This window comes from Oratosquilla oratoria, chromosome 42, assembly GCF_046742065.1.
Source record: "Oratosquilla oratoria isolate Oo_2021 chromosome 42, ASM4674206v1, whole genome shotgun sequence".
NCBI lineage: Eukaryota > Metazoa > Arthropoda > Malacostraca > Stomatopoda > Squillidae > Oratosquilla > Oratosquilla oratoria.
In genome coordinates, this window is record NC_134818.1 from 35,135,783 (window position 1) to 35,160,582 (window position 24,800).

The following is a 24,800-nucleotide window of genomic DNA, read 5'->3' on the forward strand; positions in this document are numbered from 1 at the left end:
CCAACAGCACTGTATGGGGCAGAAACATGGAACATAAGAGAAGAAGAGAGAAGGAGTTTGAATGTGTTTGAGATGAGGTGTCTGAGAAGTATGATAGAGTGAGAAATGAGGAGGTGAGGAGGAGAAGAGGGGTGGAAAGGGAGTTGGGAGATAGGGTTGATGAAAGAGTATTAGGATGGTTTGGACACATGGACAGAATGAGTGAAGAAAGACTAGTAAAAGAGGTATGGAAGGCAGATGTGGAGGGAGTGAACATGAGGGGACGTCCTAGGATGAGGTGGATGGATGGGGTGAAGGAGGCTTTGGGGAAGAGGGGAATGTCTGTTGAGGAAGGACGGGAGAGAACAGAAGACAGGGGTGAATGGAGAATGGTTGTATATGGATGATGTTGTGATGCATGAGGTGGAATGGGTGGGGGGATGGGGGGAGGTAGTATGTGTGAGCAAAATTTGACGCAGCCCGAAGGGGTTTCTCCCCGTCTTCTCCTTTTATGCATGGGGGGACGGAGAGGGGGGGTCGCCGATTTAATGAAGCGGCCTTGCTGTGGATGTGCTGTGTCTTGCGACACTGTTTCTGACCCAGGGCAGTGGACAAGGTGCAGGGATGACCCGTCATCCACGAGGTGCTAAGATAAGAGGGAGGGTGGAGGGGTGTGGAGTGTCTTCAGGGATGGAATGGGTGGGAATGGTATTATGCCTTTTCCTTTTTGGCTACCCCCCTTGTAAGGGGGAAAAAGCCATGTTATATGTATGTATGTATTTTTTCCATACATTAATCTTCCCTTTCTATATTGTTCGTTTTTTCCCCATGTATTTTTCCTTATTTAGTTCCAGTTCAACTAATGTGTTGTCACTTTTACTAAGTGGTGTCTTATATTTAATCTTGTTCACTATTTCAGGTTCTGATGTGATTATTAGGTCCAGTCTCGATGGTTCTTCCTCATTTCTACACCTAGTATTCTCTTGTATCCATTGTGTCATTGTATGTTCTATAATCATATCAAGTAGTACATTTCCCCATAGGTCGTCTCCACCTTTCACTGTCATCTCTTCCCAGCAGATTTCTTTACAATTAAAGTCACCCATTATAGCTGTTTTTCCTCTATCTTCTATTATCTTAGTTTTAGGGGGCACATAATTTACCACAAACTTCCTGCTCTTCTTGTCTTTGTCCTCTATTTCCACCATAATCATCTCCACTCTATTCTTTCCATATGTAATATTCCTCACATCTATATCCTTCTTAGTCATGAACATAACTCCACCACCTTGTTTTACTTCTCTGTTTCTGATCCAATAATTATATGCGCCATGTTCTACACTGTTGGGTGGTAATGGACCTTTCAATTCTGTCCATACAATTCCCATTATGTCTGGTTCTTTTTCCTTCAGGTAATCATTCAGTTCATTCAAGCCTGTTATTAAGCCATTTATATTTGTGTAAGATATTTTTATTTTTCTGTTACCTCCATCCTGTTTTCTGTTTCCCTTCTGTTTTTCTCTGCTATAAACAATTTCCTCACTTTCATATTCACGACTCTCCAATAGAATTTCTCTTTTTCTAACTCTGTTCTTTTCTCGTTTTTTTCCTTAGCTTCTAGTCTTTTTGTTTTCTCATCCTCTCTTTCCTCTTTATTCATTTCTCTTTTTATCCATACCTGTTTATACTGATCACCGCTAATTTCCCTGTTTTTGCTAAGATATTCTCTGCTGTCGTTTGTGACCTGAATCTAACTTTAATTGGTCTGATCTTATCTGTATTGTATTTCCCTAGTCTATATATTTCTTCTATTTCTTTCCCTGTCTCTGGTTCATCTTCTTGAATTACTTCTAATATCTTATCTACTTTTTCCTTTTCCTCCTTTATATTTGTAGTCCTATTTGGATTATGCTTCTCTTCCATCCCTAATATAATTATACATTTCTTTTTATCCGCTAAGTCTCTTACAAGATTCTCCTTCTCCCTCATCACTTTAATAAGTATCTTTAGTTTGTTCTTTCATCTGCTGTTTCACTATATCTCTAAGTTCAATTTTATTGTTCTCTTGTACTTTTTTCCAACCACTTACCTCTTTTGCTATGGACTCCTTTTTATTCCTCTTTAATTCCTCATTCCCATCCTTTACTTCTCTATTATCTATATTTCTGTTTTTGACACTTCTGCTTCCTTGTTCTTTCTTGTCTGTGTGTTCTGCACCCCTTTTGTTTACACCCCTTCTAACACCCGGGGCCCGTTCGCCCCCTTCCTCATTTCCTTCCATTTTCCTCAATAATCCCTCTCTTTCACCTTTTTCTTCACCTTCCCACTGCACCACGAGCTTTCCCCTTCCCTACTAATACAACAAAGGTACTCCCTCGTTGTTGAGATCGATGAAAGTAATTTTCCTGGAGTTTCAAATTTCATTGTCACTTCAACCGACACGTGTGTGTGTGTGTGTGTGTGTGTGTGTGTGTGTGTGTGTGTGTGTGTGTGTGTGTGTGTGTGTGTGTGTGTGTGTGTGTGTGTGTGTGTGTGTGTGTGTGTGTGTGTGTGTGTGTGTGCGTGTGTGTGTGTGTGTGTGTGTGTGTGTGTGTATGTATGTGTGTGTGTGTGTGTGTGTGTGTGTGTGTGTGTGTGTGTGTGTGTGTGTGTGTGTGTGTGTGTGTGTGTTTACCTAGTTGTATTTCGCCATGTCTAATTTGCTCTTAAATTCGTGTACGGTTTTTGCCCACGCTATTGTTTCGTCTAGTTTGTTCCATACATCCACCACTCTGTGAGGAAAGCTGTTCTTTTTCAGGTTTCTTCTATAACTGTCCTTTTTTTAGCTTCCTTTCATGTCCCCTTGTATATCTCTTATCCCAATTTAATACGTCTTCTCTGTCAAGGACTTCCATACCTCTCATGATTCTGTAGATGGTCAACAAGTCACTTCTTTCTCTCCCTTGTTCCAGAGTTGGCATTTTTAGTTTTGATAGTGTTGGGGCCATCTTCGTAGTTGCTCTCTGGATTCTCTCAGTTTTCCTTATATTCTTTTTAGTACTGGGTGACTATAGTGTCGCTACGTACTCCAATTTAGCCTTATCAGTGTGACTAGTATTTTGTTTACCATTTCTTCATCCAAGTAAGTAAAAGCTACCTTTATTGATCTTAGGAAGTTGTTCATCTGGCTATCAGGGGACATGTCCTTTATGATGATTACTCCCAGGTCTTTTTCAGATCCCATTTTCTTTACTTCCTTGCACCAATTTTATATTGTCCTGATATCCTTTTTTAACCAAATTCCATTATGCTACAATTTTTAATGTTGAAGTCCACTTCCCAAGTAGAACTCTTATCTCTGAGTACTACTCTCATTTTTCTTCTGTGCAAGAAGTCCATCCATTTCAATAGTTTACCTTATATCCCTCCTAGGGTTTCCAGTTTTCTTAATAGCTTTTTGTGTGATACTTTGTCAAAATCTTTTTAAAATGTCTAGGAAAGCATAATCAGCCCATCCGTCCCTTTCCTGCATTATATCTAGTAATCTTGAGTAAAAGCAGATCAGATTTGTGGCACACGATTTTCCCTATCTAAATCCGAATTGTCTCGGATTTAGTATATTGTGGTCCTCCAGATGTTTTATCCATCTACTTTTTAATATATTTTTCACAAATTTTGGCTGCTGTGCTTGTTGGGTCTTCCTTGTTTTCTCCTTAATATATTGGTACGATATCGGCATTTTTCCAGTCTTCTGGTATTTTTCCTTCTTTGAGTGAGCAACTTATTATGTTACATATTTTGTCTATTAGTTCTTCTTTACACTCATTTAGTATCCAGTTTGCAATTCCATCCGGGCCGTGCGATTTCCTGACATCAAGGTTCATTATTTGGTCCACTATTTCTTTCCGTGTTACCATTATTTCTTTCATAGGGGGCGGGGGTCACTTCTCTCCCTTCATCCCAATGTTATACATTTTCTCTAGTGAAAACCGACTTGAAGTGTTTGCTCATGACTTCAGCCATTTCTCTATCTTCTGCGTATTCCATTTTCTCTTGGCGTAGTTTCACTATTTCCTGTTTGTTTTTTAGTTTACCGTTCACATATCTATAGAATAGTTTTGGCTGATCCTTACATTTTTCTATTATGTCTTTTTCATAATTTCTTTTTCCTCCCTGCATATTTTTACATACTCATTCCTTTAATTGATATATATATTTGCTACTTTCTAGATGTTTTTGTCCTTTTCTATCTTTTCCAAGCTTTATCTCTTCTATCTTTCGCTTTGCGTCACCTCCTGGTAAACCAGCACTTAATATACACCTTTACCTGTCTTTGCTTTGGGACATATTTATCCACTCCATTATAGATTTCCATCAAAATCATCCATTTTTCCTCCGCTTGTGTTTCTTCATTTTAGAATTTATCCCAATACACCTTAAGAAAAAGATTCCTAAGTTTCTCAAAGTCCATTTTACTATACATTAGTCTTCCTTTTCTGTATTTCTCATTTATCTCTATATATATTTCCTCCTTTACTTCTAACTCAAGTAATATGTGGTCACTCTTCCGAAATGGTGTCTTGTATTCAATTTTATTCACAATTTCAGGTTCTGACGTAAATAGTAACTTTAGTCTCGATGGTTCTTCATTATTTCTAAATCTAATGTTTTCTTTTACCCACTGTGTCATTGCATGTTCTATAGTCATGTAAAGTAATACATTTCCCCATAGATCCTCTCCACCTCTCACTGTCATCTCTTCCTCTCAGATTTCTTTGCAGTTAAAATCTTCCATATGTACCAGGTTTTCTCCACCCTTCAGCATCTCATTTAATGAAAGCTTTGTATCTTCTAACATTTTAGAATAATCTCTCACCAAGACCCCGTTTTGAGGGGCACATAAATCACCACAAACTATCTACTTTTCATGTTACTATTTTCAACTGTTATTGTGATCTCTTCATTTGTAACTTTTGTCACATTTAAGTTTTTCTTAGCCAAGAACATGACTCCTCCACCCTGTTTCTCCTCTGTAATTCTAAGCCAGTGATTATATAATCCATGTCCAACACTAGTAATAGTGAACCCTTTAAATTTGTCTCCACAATTCCCATTATGTCTGTTTTTTTCTTCTGACAGGTAATAATTTAGTTTGTTTAATCCTGAGATTAATCCGTCTATATCAGTATATGCCACTTTTAATTTTCTATACTCTCTCCAGCTCGTTCTCTGTCTCTTTCGTTTCTTTTTCTTGAATATACGATTTTTTCAGTCTCATGTACAATACTCTCCAATAGAACTTCGTTTTCTCGGTCCCCTTTTTTTTTTTTTTTTTATAAGCTTCGCTTCTTAATGTCTTTTCTTTTTCTCTTTCTTCATCACTCATGTCTCTTTTTATCAATATACTTTAATAGTGTTCACTTCTCGCTAACTTTCCTGTTTTTGTTAGAATTTCTTCCGCCGCCATTTACCTTAATTTGACCTTTAGAGGTCGACTTATCCTTCTGCATATTTGTACGCGCGCGTGTGTGATTCACCATGGTTCACCATGGTCTTGGATCAGGTGTTGGACTCGTGATCGACAGTTATTACCCTCCCAGAAGAGCTCGGAGCTCATATATGTGTGTATTTCCCTAGTTGTATTTGCCTAGTTGTATCTTACGGGAAGGGGAGCTACGCTCGTGGTACCCCGCCTTTGTATCTCGCAGTGTAAAGTTTGCTCTAGAATTCGTGTATGTTTTTTGCACACAATATTGTTTCGTCCAGTTTGTTCCAAGTGTCCACCACTCCGTGTGGAAAACTGTTTTTCTTCATATCTCTTCTATAACTTTACTTTTTGAGTTTCTTTCCGTGTCCTCCTGTGTTTCTCTTGTCCCAATTTAGTAAGAATTCTCTATCAAGTATTTCCGTGCCTTTCATGATTCTATAGATGGTCAGTAGATCGCCTCTCTCTTCTTTGTTCCAAAGTCGGTAGTTTCAATTTAGTCAGTCTCTATTTATATGGCAAGTTTTAAAGTACTGGGCCATTTTCTTTGTGTTCTTTTTGGTACTGGGTGACCATAATGTCACAGCATACTCCAGTCTAGGCCTTATTGATGTGAATAATATTTTTCTAATAATTTCTCCATCCAAATTTCAATTTAGCCAGTCTCTCTTCATATGACAAGTTTGAAAGTGCTGGGCCATTTTATTTATGTTCTTTTTGGTACTGGGTGACCATAATGTCACAGCATACTCCAGTCTGGGCCTTATTAATGTGAATAATATTTTTCTAATCATTTATCCATCCAAATAGGTAAACGCCACTTTTATTGACCTTATTAAGTTATAGGATTCTCTGATATTTTTTTTTTTTTTTTTTTTTTTTTTATCAGAGGACATGTCGTTTAAGATAATTACTCCCAGGTCTTTTTCAGATCCCACTTTCTTTACCTCTTTAGTTTCAATTGTATATTGCCTTAATATTTTTTTCCAAACTCTATTATGCTACATTTCTTAATGTGTGTATGTGTGTATATATATATATATATATATATATATATATATATATATATATGTATATGTATATGTATGTATATATATATACATATATATGCATATATTACATATGTATATGTATGTGTGTGTGTGTATTTACCTAGTTGTATTTACCTAGTTGTATTTTACGGGAAGGGGAGCTATGCTCGTGAGGTCCCGTCTTCATATCTCATTTTATCTAAACTATTTTTAAATTCATGTATTGTTTTTGCACACACCACTTTCTCATCTAACTTGTTCCAACTGTCTATTGCTCTGTGAGGAAAGCTGTTCTTTTTCAAATCTCTTCTATAGTTGTCTTTTTTTATTTTCTTTCCGTGTCCTCTTGTATTTCTGTCATCCCATTTTATCAGATTCTCTCTATCAGTAATTTCTATGCCTTTCATGATTCTGTAAATAGCTATCAAATCTCCTCTCTCTCTTCTTTGCTCTAGTGTCTGTAGTTTAAGTTTTTGTAGTCTCTCTTCATATGATAGTTTTGAGAGTGTTGGTGCCAGTTTTGTAATTGCTCTTTGTATTCTTTCAAGTTTTTTTATACATTTTTTGTACTTGGTGACCATATCGTTGCTGCATATTCTAATCTTGGTCTTATCAGGGTGATTAGGATTTTCCTCACCATTTCTTCATCCAGGTATGTAAATGCCACTTTGATTGTTCTTATTAAATTATAAGTTTCTCCAAAAATCTTATTTATATGTTTCTCAGGTGACATATTATTCATAACAATGACTCCCAGGTCCCTCTCATTTTCTACTCTTTTTATTCCTTCTTCTCCCAAATTATATGATCCTGTTATTCTGTTTTTGCTTTTTCCAAATTCCATTATACTACACTTTTTTGTATTGAACTCCATCTCCCACTTCCTACTCCATTCTTGTACTTTATTTAGATCTCTCTGTAGTGATTCACAATCTTCTTCAGTTTTCACTCTTTTCAGTAATTTTGCATCATCTGCAAAGAAGCTCATATAGCTTTCAATTCCTTCATCCATATCATTAATATATATAGCAAACATTATTGGGGCCAGAACTGTTCCCTGCGGGACACCGCTTATTACTTCATTCCATTTTGAGTGCTGATCTCTTATCACTACTCTCATTTTTCTTTCTTGCAAAAAGTCTTCCATCCAATTTAGCAATTTACCTTGTATTCCTCCTTCATATTCTAATTTCTTAAGCAACTTCTTATGTGGTACTTTGTCAAAAGCTTTTTTTAGGTCTAGAAATGCACAATCAGCCCATCCATCTCTTTCTTGTATTATATCTATTAGCCTTGAATAGAAACATATTAAATTGGTGACGCATGATCGTCCTTGTCTGAATCCAAATTGCCTTGGATTTAGTACGTTGTTTTTTTCCAAGTATTTTACCCATCTACTTTTGATAATTCTTTCACATATTTTTGCTATTGTACTTGTTAGAGAGACTGGTCTATAGTTGGTAGGTTCTTCTTTATTTCCTCCTTTATATATAGGTACTATATTTGCTTTTTTCCAATCTTCTGGAACTTTTCCTTCTTTTAAGGAACTGCTTATTATGCTATGTATTTTGTCTGCCAGTTCATTCCTGCATTCTTTCAGAATCCAGTTTGCTATTTCATCTGGCCCATGCGATTTTCTGACATCAAAATTACCCAAGTGTGTCAATATTTCATTCTTTGTTACTTCTATTTCTTCCATAGGGGGGACTTTTTCCTTCCACTCAATCTCTTCAGGTTGTATATTTTCCCTTGTAAACACTGATTTAAAATGTTTGTTCATAATTTCTGCCATTTCCATTTCCTCAGTGTATTCAACTCCTCCTTGTCTTAATTTCTCCAAGTCTTGTTTGTTTTTCAGTTTATTGTTTACAAATCTGTAGAATAGTTTTGGTTGATCTTTACACTTTTCTATAACATCTTTTTCATATTTTCTTTTTTCCTCTCTGCACTTTTGTACATATTCATTTCTATAACCAGTATATATTTTCCATTTTTCAGGTCTTCTGTCTTTTTTCCATCCGGTCCAGGCTTTGTCTCTTTTGTCTTTTAACTCCCTACAACTTTTGTTGTACCAGCATTTTACATATTCTTTTTCTTGTTTTTGTCTTGGGACATACTTTTCCACTCCTTCTTTGTAAATTTTTGTCAAAATATTCCATTTCTCTTCCACTGATGTTTCTTCTTTGTATATTTCTTCCCAGTTTTCTTGTTGGAAGAATTCTCTTATTTTATCAAAGTTTGTTTTTTCATACATCAATCTTCCTTTTCTATATTGTTCATTTCTTTTCATATATTTTTCTTCATTAAGTTCCAGTTCAATCAATATGTGGTCACTTTTACCTATTGGTGTTTTATATTCAATCTTGTCCACTATTCTAGGTTCAGATGTAATTATTAAGTCTAGCCTCGATGGTTCTTCTTCATTTCTATACCTAGTGTTCTCTTGTATCCATTGTGTCATTGAATGGTCAGTAATCATCTCAAGTAGAGCATTTCCCCATGAGTCATCACCACTCTTTACTGTCATTTCTTCCCAGCAGATTTCTTTGCAATTAAAGTCGCCCATCATAACTATTCTTCCTCCGTCTTCCATTATTTTAGTTAATGCTATCTTTGTGTCCTCTAACATACTTTTATGTTCACTCTCCTCCCATGAGGCTGTTTTCGGAGGCACATAATTGATCACAAATTTTCTGCTCTTCTTATCTCTGTCTTCCACTTCTATCATAATCATCTCTACTGTATTCTTTCCATATATGACACCTTTCACGTTTATATCCTTCTTAGTCAGGAACATAACTCCACCCCCTTGTTTTTTCTCTCTGTTTCTAATCCAATAATTGTATGTATCATGTCCTACACTGTTGGGTGGTAGTGGGCCTTTTAATTTTGTTTCTACAATTCCCATTATGTCCGGTTCTTTTTCTTTCAAATAATCATTCAGTTCATTCAATCCTGTTATCAATCCATCTATATTTGTGTAAGACACTCTTAGTTTTCTGCCACTTCCATTGTATTCTCTGTTTCCCTTATGTTTTTCTTTAGTATGTCGAACTGCTTTATTTTCATGTTCACTACTCTCCAATAGAATCTCTCTTTCTCTGACTCCGTTCTTTCCTCGTTTTTTGCCTTAGCTTCAATTCTTTTCTGCTTTTCTGCCTCTCTTTCCTCCTTATTCATTTCTCTTTTTATCCATACCTTTTTATATTGATCATTTGTTGCTAGTTTCCCTGTCTTGGATAGAATTTTCTCTGCCGTTGTTTGAGACCTGAATTTAATCTTAATTGGTCTGGTCTTATCTGTACTATATTTTCCGAGTCTGAATTTTTCCTCAATTTCCTTTATAATTTCTGGTTCATCTTCCTGGACTAATTTTAATAAACTGCTTACCCTTTCATTTTCCTCCTTGATTCTTGCGGTTCTATCTGGGTTATGTTTCTCTTCCATTCCTAATATAATTATACATTTCTTTTTGTCAGCTAATTCTCTTACTATATTCTCCTTCTGTCTCATCACTTTAATAACTGAGTCTTCATTATGTTCTTTCAATTGCTGTTTGACTATGTCAGTGAATGAAACCTTATTCCCTTCTTGAGTTATTCTCCAATTTTTAGCTTCTGTAGCTATTTTCTCACTGTTTTCATTACTATTCTTCTTCAATTTCTCATTCTCCTCCTTTACATTTCCTAACTGTCTTTTTAGGTCCTCTACTTCTTCAGTTAAGTTTCTGTTAGCCTTCTCTAGTTGTTCCAACCTTTCAATTCTTTGGAAGATGGAGTCTACATTACCTAACTTACGTTCCAAGTCCTCGATCACCTTATCAACTCTCTCCTCTAGTCTTATCAGTCGGGGGGGGGGGGGGTTGTGTCCCCCCCACCCTCTTTAAATCCCTGGAACATATTCTCGTCACTTTCTACTGTATTGCTCCTCTCTATACTTCTAATCTTTACATTTTTATTTGCCATTTCGTCATCACTGAGCTGGTCCGGTGGTCGTTTCATGTTGACCTTACGCCCGTCTGCCTGGGCCAAGTCCTCCACATCCTCATTTCCTTCCATTTCCCCAGCAATCCCTCCCCCTCTCCTCTTTCCTTACTTTCCCACTACCTCACGAGCAATTCCCCCCCCCCCTGCAAATACAAAAAGGCACTTCTCTTTGCGTTGGTATCCACAATCTGCACTTTTCTTCAGAGCGTTCGTCAAGCCGTCCGTTCGTTGAAAGTGTGTGTGTGTGTGTGAGTGTGTGTGTGTGTGTGTGTGTGTGTGTGTGTGTGTGTGTGTGTGTGTGTGTGTGTGTGTGTGTGTGTGCGTGTGTGTGTGTGTGTGTGTGTGTGTGTGTGTATTTACCTAGTTGTATTTTACGGGAAGGGGAGCTATGCTCGTGATTCCCGTCTTCATATCTCATTTTATCTAAACAATTTTTAAATTCATGTATTGTTTTTGCACACACCACTTTCTCATCTAACTTGTTCCAACTGTCTATTACTCTGTGAGGAAAGCTGTTCTTTTTCAAATCTCTTCTATAGCTGTCTTTTTTTATTTTCTTTCCGTGTCCTCTTGTATTTCTGTCATCCCATTTTATCAGATTCTCTCTATCAGTAATTTCTATGCCTTTCATGATTCTGTAAATAGCTATCAAATCCCCTCTCTCTCTTCTTTGCTCTAGTGTCTGTAGTTCAAGTTTTTGTAGTCTCTCTTCATATGATAGTTTTGAGAGTGTTGGTGCCAGTTTTGTAATTGCTCTTTGTATTCTTTCAAGTTTTTTTATACATTTTTTTGTACTTGGTGACCATATCGTTGCTGCATATTCCAATCTTGGTCTTATCAGGGTGATTAGGATTTTCCTCACCATTTCTTCATCCAGGTATGTAAATGCCACTTTGATTGTTCTTATTAAATTATAAGTTTCTCCAAAAATCTTATTTATATGTTTCTCAGGTGACATATTATTCATAACAATGACTCCCAGGTCCTTCTCATTTTCTACTTTTTTTATTCCTTCTTCTCCCAAATTATATGCTCCTGTTATTCTGTTTTTGCTTTTTCCAAATTCCATTATACTACACTTTTTTGTATTGAACTCCATCTCCCACTTCCTACTCCATTCCTGTACTTTATTTAGATCTCTCTGTAGTGATTCACAATCTTCTTCAGTTTTCACTCTTTTCAGTAGTTTTGCATCGTCTGCAAAGAAGCTCATATAGCTTTCAATTCCTTCATCCATATCATTAATATATATAGCAAACATTATTGGGGCCAGAACTGTTCCCTGCGGGACACCGCTTATTACTTCATTCCATTTTGAGTGCTGGTTTCTTATCACTACTCTCATTTTTCTTTCTTGCAAAAAGTCTTCCATCCAATTTAGTAATTTACCTTGTATTCCTCCTTCATATTCTAATTTCTTAAGCAACTTCTTATGTGGTACTTTGTCAAAAGCTTTTTTTAGGTCTAGAAATGCACAATCAGCCCATCCATCTCTTTCTTGTATTATATCTATTAGCCTTGAATAGAAACATATTAAATTGGTGACGCATGATCGTCCTTGTCTGAATCCAAATTGCCTTGGATTTAGTACGTTGTTTTTTTTCCAAGTATTTCAACCATCTATTTTTGATCATTCTTTCACAAATTTTTGCTATTGTACTTGTTAGAGAGACTGGTCTATAGTTGGTAGGTTCTTCTTTATTTCCTCCTTTATATATAGGTACTATATTTGTTTTTTTCCAATCTTCTGGAACTTTTCCTTCTTTCAAGGAACTGCTTATTATGCTATGTATTTTGTCTGCCAGTTCATTCCTGCATTCTTTCAGAATCCAGTTTGTTATTTCATCTGGTCCATGCGATTTTCTGACATCAAGATTACTCAAGTGTATCAATATTTCATTCCATTTTGAGTGCTGGTTTCTTATCACTACTCTCATTTTTCTTTCTTGCAAAAAGTCTTCCATCCAATTTAGTAATTTACCTTGTATTCCTCCTTCAGATTCTAGTTTCTTAAGCAACTTCTTATGTGGTACTTTATCAAAAGCTTTTTTTAGGTCTAGAAATGCACAATCAGCCCATCCATCTCTTTCTTGTATTATATCTATTAGCCTTGAATAGAAACATATTAAATTGGTGACGCATGATCGTCCTTGTCTGAATCCAAATTGCCTTGGATTTAGTACGTTGTTTTTTTCCAAGTATTTCACCCATCTATTTTTGATAATTCTTTCACAAATTTTTGCTATTGTACTTGTTAGAGAGACTGGTCTATAGTTGGTAGGTTCTTCTTTATTTCCTCCTTTATATATAGGTACTATATTTGTTTTTTTCCAATCTTCTGGAACTTTTCCTTCTTTCAAGGAACTGCTTATTATGCTATGTATTTTGTCTGCCAGTTCATTCCTGCATTCTTTCAGAATCCAGTTTGCTATTTCATCTGGTCCATGCGATTTTCTGACATCAAGATTACTCAAGTGTATCAATATTTCATTCATTGATACTTCTATTTCTTCTATAGGGGGGACTTTCTCTTTCCATTCAATCTCTTCAGGTTGTATGTTCTCCCTTGTAAACACTGATTTAAAATGTTTGTTCATAATTTCCGCCATTTCCATTTCCTCAGTGTATTCAACTCCCCCTTGTCTTAATTTCTCCAAGTCCTGTTTGTTTTTCAGTTTATTGTTTACAAATCTGTAGAATAGTTTTGGTTGATCTTTACATTTTTCTATGACGTCTTTTTCATATTTTCTCTTTTCCTCTCTGCACGTTTGTACATATTCATTTCTATAACCGGTATATATTTTCCATTTTTCAGGTCTTCTGTCTTTTTTCCATCTGGTCCAGGCTTTGTCTCTTTTGTCTTTTAACTCCCTACAACTTTTGTTGTACCAGCATTTTACATATTCTTTTTCTTGTTTTTGTCTTGGGACATACTTTTCCACTCCTTTTTTGTAAATTTTTGTCAACATATTCCATTTCTTTTCCACTGATGTTTCTTCTTTGTATATTTCTTCCCAGTTTTCTTGTTGAAAGAATTCTCTTATTTTATCAAAGTTTGTTTTTTCATACATCATTCTTCCTTTTCTATATTGTTCATTTCTTTTCATATATTTTTCTTCATTAAGTTCCAGTTCAATCAATATGTGGTCACTTTTACCTATTGGTGTTTTATATTCAATCTTGTCCACTATTCTAGGTTCAGATGTAATTAATAAGTCTAGTCTCGATGGTTCTTCTTCATTTCTATACCTAGTGTTCTCCTGTATCTATTGTGTCATTGTGTGGTCAATAATCATCTCAAGTAGAGCGTTTCCCCATGAGTCGTCTCCACCCTTTACTGTCATTTCTTCCCAGCAGATTTCTTTGCAATTAAAGTCGCCCATCATAACTATTCTTCCTCCATCTTCCATTATTTTATTTAATGTTATCTTTGTGTCCTCTAACATACTTTTATGTTCACTCTCCTCCCATGAGGCTGTTTTTGGAGGCACATAATTTATCACAAATTTTCTGCTCTTCTTATCTCTATCTTCCACTTCTATCATAATCATCTCTACTGTATTCTTTCCATATATGACACCTTTCACGTTTATATCCTTCTTAGTCAGGAACATAACTCCACCCCCTTGCTTTTTCTCTCTGTTTCTAATCCAATAATTGTATGCATCATGTCCTACACTGTTGGGTGGTAGTGGGCCTTTTAATTTTGTTTCTACAATTCCCATTATGTCTGGTTCTTTTTCCTTCAAATAATCATTCAGCTCATTCAATCCTATTATTAATCCATCTATATTTGTGTAAGACACTCTTAGTTTTCTGCCACTTCCATTGTGTTCTCTGTTTCCCTTATGTTTTTCTTTTGTATGTCGAACTTCCTTAGTTTCATGTTCACTACTCTCCAATAGAATCTCTCTTTCTCTGACTCCGTTCTGTTCTCGTTTTTTGCCTTAGCTTCCAGTCTTTTCTGCTTTTCTTCCTCTCTTTCCTCTTTATTCATTTCCCTTTTTATCCATATCTTTTTATATTGTTCACTTGTTGCTAGTTTCCCTGTTTTGGATAAGATATTCTCTGCCGTTGTTTGTGACTTGAATTTAATCTTAATTGGTCTGGTCTTGTCTGTGCTATACTTTCCGAGTCTAAATTTTTCTTCGATTTGTTTCATAATTTCTGGTTCATCTTCCTGAACTGATTCTAGTAATTGGCTTACTTTTTCATTTTCCTCTTTGATTCTTGTGGTTCTATCTGTGTTGTGTTTCTCTTCCATTCCTAATATAATTATACATTTCTTCTTGTCTACTAAATCTCTTACTATATTCTCCTTTTGTCTCATCACTTTAATAACTGAGTCTTCAGTATGTTCTTTCAATTGCTGTTTGACTATGTCAGTGAATGAAACCTTATTTCCTTCTTGGGTTGTTTTCCAATTCTTAGTTTCTTTTGCTATTGTCTCTCTGTTTTCTTTACTATTCTTCTTCAATTCCTCATTCTCCAACTTTACTTCTCTTAACTGTCTTTTTAGGTCTTCTATTTCATCAGTTAAGTTTTTATTCGCCTTTTCTAGTTCTTCCAATCTTTCAACCCTTTGTAAAATGGTGTTCATATGACCTAACCTACTTTCCAAGTCCTCGATCACCTTATCAACCTTCTCCTCTAGTCTTGTCAGTCGGGGGGGGTGGGGGTGGGGGTGGGGGGTGTCCCCCCCCACCCTCTTTAAATCCCTTGAAAATATTCTCATCACTTTCTACTGTATTGCTCTTATCTATACTTCTAATCTTTACATTTTTATTAGACATTTCGTCGTCGTCGGGAGGCCTTTTGTTTACCTTTCGCCTGTCTGCCTGGGCCAAGTCTACTCCTTCCTCATTTCCTTCCATTTCCCTCAGTAATCCCTCCCCCTTTCCTCTTTCCCTACTTTCCTACTACTCCACGAGCAATTTCCCCCCACCCTGTAAAAACAATAGGCACTTCTCTTTGCGTTGGGATCCACAAACTTCAATTTTCTTCAGAACGTCTTCTAAGCCGTCCATTCGTTGAAGTGTGTGTGTGTATTTACCTAGTTGTATTTTACGGGAAGGGGAGCTATGCTCGTGAGGTCCCGTCTTCATATCTCATTTTATCTAAACTATTTTTAAATTCATGTATTGTTTTTGCACACACCACTTTCTCATCTAACTTGTTCCAACTGTCTATTACTCTGTGAGGAAAGCTGTTCTTTTTCAAATCTCTTCTATAGCTGTCTTTTTTTATTTTCTTTCCGTGTCCTCTTGTATTTCTGTCATCCCATTTTATCAGATTCTCTCTATCAGTAATTTCTATGCCTTTCATGATTCTGTAAATAGCTATCAAATCTCCTCTCTCTCTTCTTTGCTCTAGTGTCTGTAGTTTAAGTTTTTGTAGTCTCTCTTCATATGATAGTTTTGAGAGTGTTGGTGCCAGTTTTGTGATTGCTCTTTGTATTCTTTCAAGTTTTTTTATACATTTTTTTGTACTTGGTGACCATATCGTTGCTGCATATTCCAATCTTGGTCTTATCAGGGTGATTAGGATTTTCCTCACCATTTCTTCATCCAGGTATGTAAATGCCACTTTGATTGTTCTTATTAAATTATAAGTTTCTCCAAAAATCTTATTTATATGTTTCTCAGGTGACATATTATTCATAACAATGACTCCCAGGTCCTTCTCATTTTCTACTTTTTTTATTCCTTCTTCTCCCAAATTATATGATCCTGTTATTCTGTTTTTGCTTTTTCCAAATTCCATTATACTACACTTTTTTGTATTGAACTCCATCTCCCACTTCCTACTCCATTCTTGTACTTTATTTAGATCTCTCTGTAGTGATTCACAATCTTCTTCAGTTTTCACTCTTTTCAGTAGTTTTGCATCATCTGCAAAGAAGCTCATTTAGCTTTCAATTCCTTCATCCATATCATTAATATATATAGCAAACATTATTGGGGCCAGAACTGTTCCCTGCGGGACACCGCTTATTACTTCATTCCATTTTGAGTGCTGATCTCTTATCACTACTCTCATTTTTCTTTCTTGCAAATAGTCTTCCATCCAATTTAGCAATTTACCTTGTATTCCTCCTTCATATTCTAATTTCTTAAGCAACTTCTTATGTGGTACTTTGTCAAAAGCTTTTTTTAGGTCTAGAAATGCACAATCAGCCCATCCATCTCTTTCTTGTATTATATCTATTAGCCTTGAATAGAAACATATTAAATTGGTGACGCATGATCGTCCTTGTCTGAATCCAAATTGCCTTGGATTTAGTACGTTGTTTTTTTCCAAGTATTTTACCCATCTACTTTTGATAATTCTTTCACAAATTGTTGCTATTGTACTTGTTAGAGAGACTGGTCTATAGTTGGTAGGTTCTTCTTTATTTCCTCCTTTATATATAGGTACTATATTTGCTTTTTTCCAATCTTCTGGAACTTTTCCTTCTTTCAAGGAACTGCTTATTATGCTATGTATTTTGTCTGCCAGTTCATTCCTGCATTCTTTCAGAATCCAGTTTGCTATTTCATCTGGCCCATGCGATTTTCTGACATCAAAATTACCCAAGTGTGTCAATATTTCATTCTTTGTTACTTCTATTTCTTCCATAGGGGGGACTTTTTCTTTCCACTCAATCTCTTCAGGTTGTATATTTTCCCTTGTAAACACTGATTTAAAATGTTTGTTCATAATTTCTGCCATTTCCATTTCCTCAGTGTATTCAACTCCTCCTTGTCTTAATTTCTCCAAGTCTTGTTTGTTTTTCAGTTTATTGTTTACAAATCTGTAGAATAGTTTTGGTTGATCTTTACACTTTTCTATAACATCTTTTTCATATTTTCTTTTTTCCTCTCTGCACTTTTGTACATATTCATTTCTATAACCAGTATATATTTTCCATTTTTCAGGTCTTCTGTCTTTTTTCCATCCGGTCCAGGCTTTGTCTCTTTTGTCTTTTAACTCCCTACAACTTTTGTTGTACCAGCATTTTACATATTCTTTTTCTTGTTTTTGTCTTGGGACATACTTTTCCACTCCTTTTTTGTAAATTTTTGTCAAAATATTCCATTTCTCTTCCACTGATGTTTCTTCTTTGTATATTTCTTCCCAGTTTTCTTGTTGGAAGAATTCTCTTATTTTATCAAAGTTTGTTTTTTCATACATCATTCTTCCTTTTCTATATTGTTCATTTCTTTTCATATATTTTTCTTCATTAAGTTCCAGTTCAATCAATATGTGGTCACTTTTACCTATTGGTGTTTTATATTCAATCTTGTCCACTATTCTAGGTTCAGATGTAATTATTAAGTCTAGCCTCGATGGTTCTTCTTCATTTCTATACCTAGTGTTCTCTTGTATCCATTGTGTCATTGAATGGTCAGTAATCATCTCAAGTAGAGCATTTCCCTATGAGTCATCACCACTCTTTACTGTCATTTCTTCCCAGCAGATTTCTTTGCAATTAAAGTCGCCCATCATAACTATTCTTCCTCCGTCTTCCATTATTTTAGTTAATGCTACCTTTGTGTCCTCTAACATACTTTTATATTCACTCTCCTCCCATGAGGCTGTTTTCGGAGGCACATAATTGATCACAAATTTTCTGCTCTTCTTATCTCTGTCTTCCACTTCTATCATAATCATCTCTACTGTATTCTTTCCATATATGACACCTTTCACGTTTATATCCTTCTTAGTCAGGAACATAACTCCACCCCCTTGCTTTTTCTCTCTGTTTCTAATCCAATAATTGTATGCATCATGTCCTACACTGTTGGGTGGTAGTGGGCCTTTTAATTTTGTTTCTACAATTCCCATTATGTCCGGTTCTTTTTCTTTCAAATAATCATTCAGCTCGTTCAATCCTGTTATTAATCCATCTATATTTGTGTAAGACACTCTTAGTTTTCTGCCACTTCCATTGTGTTCTCTGTTTCCCTTATGTTTTTCTTTTGTATGTCGAACTTCCTTAGTTTCATGTTCACTACTCTCCAATAGAATCTCTCTTTCTCTGACTCCGTTCTGTTCTCGTTTTTTGCCTTAGCTTCCAGTCTTTTCTGCTTTTCTTCCTCTCTTTCCTCTTTATTCATTTCTCTTTTTATCCATATATTTTTGTATTGTTCACTTGTTGCTAGTTTCCCTGTTTTGGATAAGATATTCTCTGCCGTTGTTTGTGACTTGAATTTAATCTTAATTGGTCTGGTCTTGTCTGTGCTATACTTTCCGAGTCTAAATTTCTCTTCGATTTGTTTCATAATTTCTGGTTCATCTTCCTGAACTGATTCTAGTAATTGGCTTACTTTTTCCTTTTCCTCATTGATTCTTGTGGTTCTATCTGTGTTGTGTTTCTCTTCCATTCCTAATATAATTATACATTTCTTCTTGTCTGCTAAATCCCTTACTATATTCTCCTTTTGTCTCATCACTTTAATAACTGAGTCTTCAGTATGTTCTTTCAATTGCTGTTTGACTATGTCAGTGAATGAAACCTTATTTCCTTCTTGGGTTTTCTTCCAATTTTTACTTTCTTTAGCTATCGTTTCTCTGTTTTCTTTACTATTCTTCTTCAATTCCTCATTCTCCACCTTTACCTCTCTTAACTGTCTTTTTAGGTCTTCTATTTCATCAGTTAAGTTTTTATTCGCCTTTTCCAGTTCTTCCAATCTTTCAACCCTTTGTAAAATGGTGTTCATATGACCTAACCTACTCTCCAAGTCCTCGATCACCTTATCAACCTTCTTCTCTAGTCTTGTCAGTCGGGGGGGGGGTTTGTGTCCCCCCCACTCTCTTTAAATCCCTTGAAAATATTCTCATCACTTTCTACTGTATTGTTCCTATCTATACTTCTAATCTTTACATTCTTATTAGACATTCCGTCGTCCTCCAGCTCGTCTTGTGGTCGTTTGTTTACTTTACGGCGGTCTGTTTGGACCAAGTCCTCTACTTCCTCGTTACCTTCCATTTTCCCAGCAATCCCTCCCCTTCTCCTCTTTCCTTACTTTCCCACTACCCCACGAGCAATTTCCCCCCACCCTGTAAATACAAAAAGGCACTTCTCTTTGCGTTGGGATCCACAATCTTCACTTTTCTTCAGAACGTTCTTCAAGCCGTCCGTTCGTTGAAAGTGTGTGTGTGTGTGTGTGTATTCACTTGGTCTTTGGATCACGTGTTAGACTCGTGATCGACAGCTATTTCCCTCCTGGAAGAGAGCTCAGAGCTCGTAGGTCCGATCTATGGGTAATGCTATGACCTTGCACACACACACACCCCCAACTCCCCGCCCACGAGAGTTGGAGTAACACCCCTCAGTGCTGCGATACTGATATATTATTTCAGCCCCGGGCGAGAGTCGAACCCGGACCTCCGTAGTGGCAGGCCAGAGCTCTAACCACAGTGTGTGTGTGTGTGTGTGTGTGTGTGTAAATATATATATATATACATATATATATATATAAGAAACTCGCGGGTTCGAATCCCCTGCGCGACGGTCATGGAGATTGTCTGATATGTATATATATATATATATATATATATATATATATATATATATATATATATATATATATATATAATATATATAATGTATAATATATAATATATGAAGCGGCCTTGCTGTGGATGTGCTGTCTTGCGACACTGCTTCTGACCCAGGGCAGTGGATGGGATACAGGGATGAGCCGTCATCCAGGTGCCAAGATGTGAGGGAGGGAAGAGGGTGGAGGGGAGGGGAGTATGTAGGGGATGGAATGGGTGGGAATGGTTTCTATGCCTTTTTCTTTTTGGCTACCTCCCATATTAAATATGATTTGATCAAAACACTATTTCATGAAGTACACATACATATATTCCATAAAATGACTAACTGGCAACTTTCTATATTTGTAAGTCTGAGTGCAATGGTGAACGTGGTTGAACCAGTCTGATTCGGTTTGCCAATCTGTGAACACTTGTCAGGATGCAGGGAAACATGGAGCAATGTTACGCCATCAAATGTTGTGTTAAACTTAAGAAAACCAAGCAAGAAGCTTGCAAATTATGAGGCATTACTTCAGATTTTCTGAAGGAAATGAACAGGTTGAGGATGAACCCAGATCTGGAGCACCAAAAAATGCACACAAGGAAGAAAACATTGAGGAAGTGCAAAGGTTAGTGATGCAAGACCATCGAATATCTATGAGGATATCTGAAGCTGTTTGTATTAGTATTGGCACAGTAGAGACAGTTCTGACCGAAGATCTGAAGCTCCACAAAATCTGTGCCAAGTTCATGCCAAAGATCCTCTCCGACAACCAGAGGCAGTTTTGTGTGGAATGGTGAACAAGTCAAAGTTGGTGACCAGCTGGATGGCCGACAGGGGAATAAAAGTGGTACAACACCCACCCTATAGCCCTGACCTAGCCCCTTGCAACTTCTTCCTGTTCCCACACATGAAAGACAGCCTCGGGGGAACCAGATTCCAGTCAACAGAGGAGCTGAAAGAGGCATCGGAAAGTTACCTGAAGGGACTACTGAAAAAGGACTTTGAGGAGGTCTTCCAGGATTGGGAAAGACGCATGCAGAAGTGTGTAGATGCGAGAGGCAATTATTTTGAAGGAGACAAAGTTTTGTAAGCTTATGAAAATAGTGTCTCTCCTGACATTTTCTCATTACTTATTTAACATACTTTGTATATATATATATATATATATATATACATATACAGTATACATATATATGTATATATATATATATAATGTATATATGCATATACTGTATATGTATATATGTATATGTAAATATATATATATATATATATGTTTATATTATGTTTATATTTATATGTATATATATATATATATATATATATATATAAAGAATATATATATAAATATATATATAAATATATATATATATATGTATATATGGATACATAAAACCCTGAGTACCATTTCATGATTTTATAGATCTCTTCTGCACTTTTACGAAAAGAGTGAAGGCTGGGTGTATGCATTGGCTAAGCCACCCTTCATTTAATGGGGAAATTAGTTTTTGGTGTACAGTATGTATGCATGTACAGAAAGATCTCTTCTGTTTGGATGATGCAGTTGTTGCAACATTCTTAAATTCTTGTTTTTTTAGTGTGTATGAAATACAGTGTATTTTTCCTTCTGTACATTTACCTTATAATATTTGCTTGTCTATTTCTTTGTGTATGCTTGTATCTATCTAGTTGTAGTATATGGAATTGGAGCTGTGCTCGTGGGTCCCATTTCCATGCCTGTAATTATCAAGGTCTGCCTTAAATTTGTTTATGGTGTTGCCCTAGTTTATATTTTTATGCAACTTGTTCCATAAGTTTATGCATCTATGAGGAAGCAATAACCTTGCTTTTTCAACTTTTTATTATGATCTTTTGTTGATCTCTCATCTCATACCAGCAGCTCTTTTCATTCTTTCAATGTGGAAAGTCCCAGTTGTCTTTCCTCATATGTCTTGTCTTGTAATGGTTTGGAATAATTTTGGTTGCTTCCTATTTTATTCTCACTATTCATCTTACACCTTTCTTTGGGTGTTTTGACCACACCACTGCTGCATATTCCAGTTTATGACAAATCAGATTTTCAGTTATTTTTTCATCATGTCCTCATCCATGTAATGAAATGCCACTCTTATAATGTTCAGCAATCTATACATTTTTCCTGTTATTCTCTATATATGACTTCCTGACAACAAATCATGTCTAATCCTTAAACCCTTTTCCTTCTTTGCCTTTGCCATTAATTTATTTCTCAGTTCATATCATCCTTTCTCTCTCATCTCTTGCACTTTCTTTTTTTAACTTTGTACTGTACCAGTTTCAAGACACTTACATTTCTTTATATTGAAGTTAATCTTCCATTAATGGCTTTGTTCATAAACCTTGTCAAGGTTTTCCTGTAGCTATTTACAATCCACATTGCTTTTCACTTTCCTTATGATCTTAGGATTATTTGCAAATAAATTTACATACCTCCTTGTTCTATTCATTATAACATTGATATCCAGTGGAAATATTACAGGTGTCTCTGTGTTTGTGTTTACAGTATTCTTAAAGTGTTAGATTAATAAATTCCTTGTTACCTTCATAGGAACGTGTGGACTGGCGACCCAGACCCATCATCGGAGGATTGCACCAACAGCAAGGAGCTGGCGAACTTGAGAACCAGAGTGGATTTTCTGGAATCCTTTCGAGTATAAGTGAGCGTTTGTCTGGGGTCTTGAATTTCTTTGGCTAGATAGTGCAAGGACAGCAAAAACCTTCCTTTTTTATCTTTTCTGTCTAAAATACAAACTATTCATCCCATTTGTTACAGTCAGTCTAAGGTATACAAAAACGAAATAACAAGCATATCCTGTTTGAATTTCAAGACCTCTATACCTCAGATTTAATTGACAAATTTATTTATTTATTTGTTTTAAAAAGCAAAGATGAATACCTGGACTGAAATATAGTCAGTATTATTTATTCAAATATTTAAATGTGAGAAGAAATTCTAAGGTTGAAATTTCAAAAGAATGACCCTGTTTTGAAACATAACCCTTCAGAACCTAGCACCTCCTTTCCAGCAGTACTTTCATTGTATTAGACAAATAAGAAAAAAAAAAGTAAATAAATTGCAAATTATGAGGCATTACTTTAGTGAGCTCCCTTCTTTCATAACCATAGATGGATTGTACCATTGTCCCCTCCAAAAAGAAATTGTTGGATTTATTGATTAGTAATTTTATTAGTTGCTGGAATTGTGTGTATAATTCCATTAGCCTGAACTGTTATGTATTTTTAAGTGAATTAAATTGTAGGACAATTTATTTTTTTAAGAATGATAGGCAGTGTTAAGAATAGATCCTTAGTAGGTGACAGACATGTATCCACATTGATTAGCAAAATTATGTAGTACTATGACTCCCTTCAAACTTGCTGCTGGTAAGTAAACTAATGTTGAATGTAGGAACAGTGTAGTTTATCTCAACAACATTCAGCATGTTGCTGTTACCTGAAAATAACACAAAAATCATCCTAAAGTGCAATATCTGCAGCACATTTCTTCATCATCTGCTACTATCTTGATGGTTGATATAGAGTGAGTCATGTTGGACTCAATTTTGAATTCTTCAAGAAGTTTTCTGTCTGGCTCATTTATCCCAACTTGTATCTATCTGCAAACCTCAGTTGAAAGTAGTAATTTTCAAGATGCAGTAACTTATGTTGAAGATTTTATATTTTTGCATCCATTTGAGTCCATAACCAACAGTTGTTAATTTGCCATCAAACTTTAACAGATCTGTGTACTACTTGGAGCAGGTTTCTGACAATAGTTTCTCCTTGAAATGCAGCATTCAACTAAGATTTTATTATCAAGGAAAATTATTTGTCAATTTTACTCTTGTTTAGGATCAAGCAACATGTCCAAACATGGGCTAGTGATGGCTAAGTGAAGAGGAAGTGCATTTAAAGTTGGAAAAAATCTTAGTGTATGTAAAAATATCTTGCCTTTTATTATATTTTATTATTGCCATTCCCAGACTGTGCAAGAACTTTTTGAATTTTAAGGAGGAAATATCCTTTAGCAAGTCCCTGGACTGTGGCTATGGACCCATCCAAAAAGATGCTTTTGGGAATATGTAAAACAGATGCAAGTGCTTTTGAAATTAAACCTTGCCCATAGAAACAAAGAGCCATTCACAATGGATTAAAAAATTATGACAAATGCAAGTTTAGATACTACACACACACAGTATGTGATCTTGGTAACACATTCAAACAAGCACATTTCAATCATCTTCTCTTGAGCTTGATTACTTATCACATATTCAAACTCATTTTAAGATTTTAATATTCACACCTAGAAACACATTTGCTGTCCTTAGAATAGACTAATACAAGATGAATAGATCTCTCCTGTAATAAAATTTTATGTTGTAGTTAATGAAAAAATTGCACATCTGTTCGTATATAGTCCATCGTTTTTGGAATCTTATCCCTGTGTGATGCACATTGTCAGTCCATTTATCAGGGTGAATATTCCAAGGTGCAGTAGATGTGTCACAATGGAAGTCCCACTTATTATGATTTTAGGTCTTTGGAATAATCCAAAGTTGCTGTGATTTTTCTGCATGTTATTGTAGTTGGACAAAACTGATGAAGGCTCTTTTATTTGTAATGGGTATTACTTGGCATGAGAGACATGTGCAGTGTACTGACACAGTGCAAATAACTTTGAGGAAGAACCTTCTCTTGGATTGCGTATCTCTCCATGTACAGTAATAGCCAGGCCCTGGTCATAAGACACACTCCCTTCTACTTTTATCAGG

General features: G+C 35.8%; 1 protein-coding gene across 8 annotated transcripts in view; it reads left to right on the forward strand.

Annotated features, from left to right (window-relative positions):
* Positions 1-24,800, forward strand: part of LOC143021739 (carboxypeptidase D-like) — a 241,539-nt gene that overhangs the window by 215,970 nt on the left and 769 nt on the right. For 5 of the 8 annotated variants that reach the window (XM_076179426.1, XM_076179425.1, XM_076179431.1 and 2 more), the window contains one exon: positions 22,577-24,800. This exon is cut by the window's right edge and continues 769 nt beyond it. In XM_076179426.1, the coding sequence (XP_076035541.1) occupies positions 22,577-22,723 (147 nt within the window). In that variant the 3' untranslated portion in view covers positions 22,724-24,800. The remainder of the gene's footprint in view (positions 1-22,576) is intronic. The other 3 variants (XR_012965996.1, XR_012965998.1, XR_012965997.1) reach the window with 2 other exon arrangements.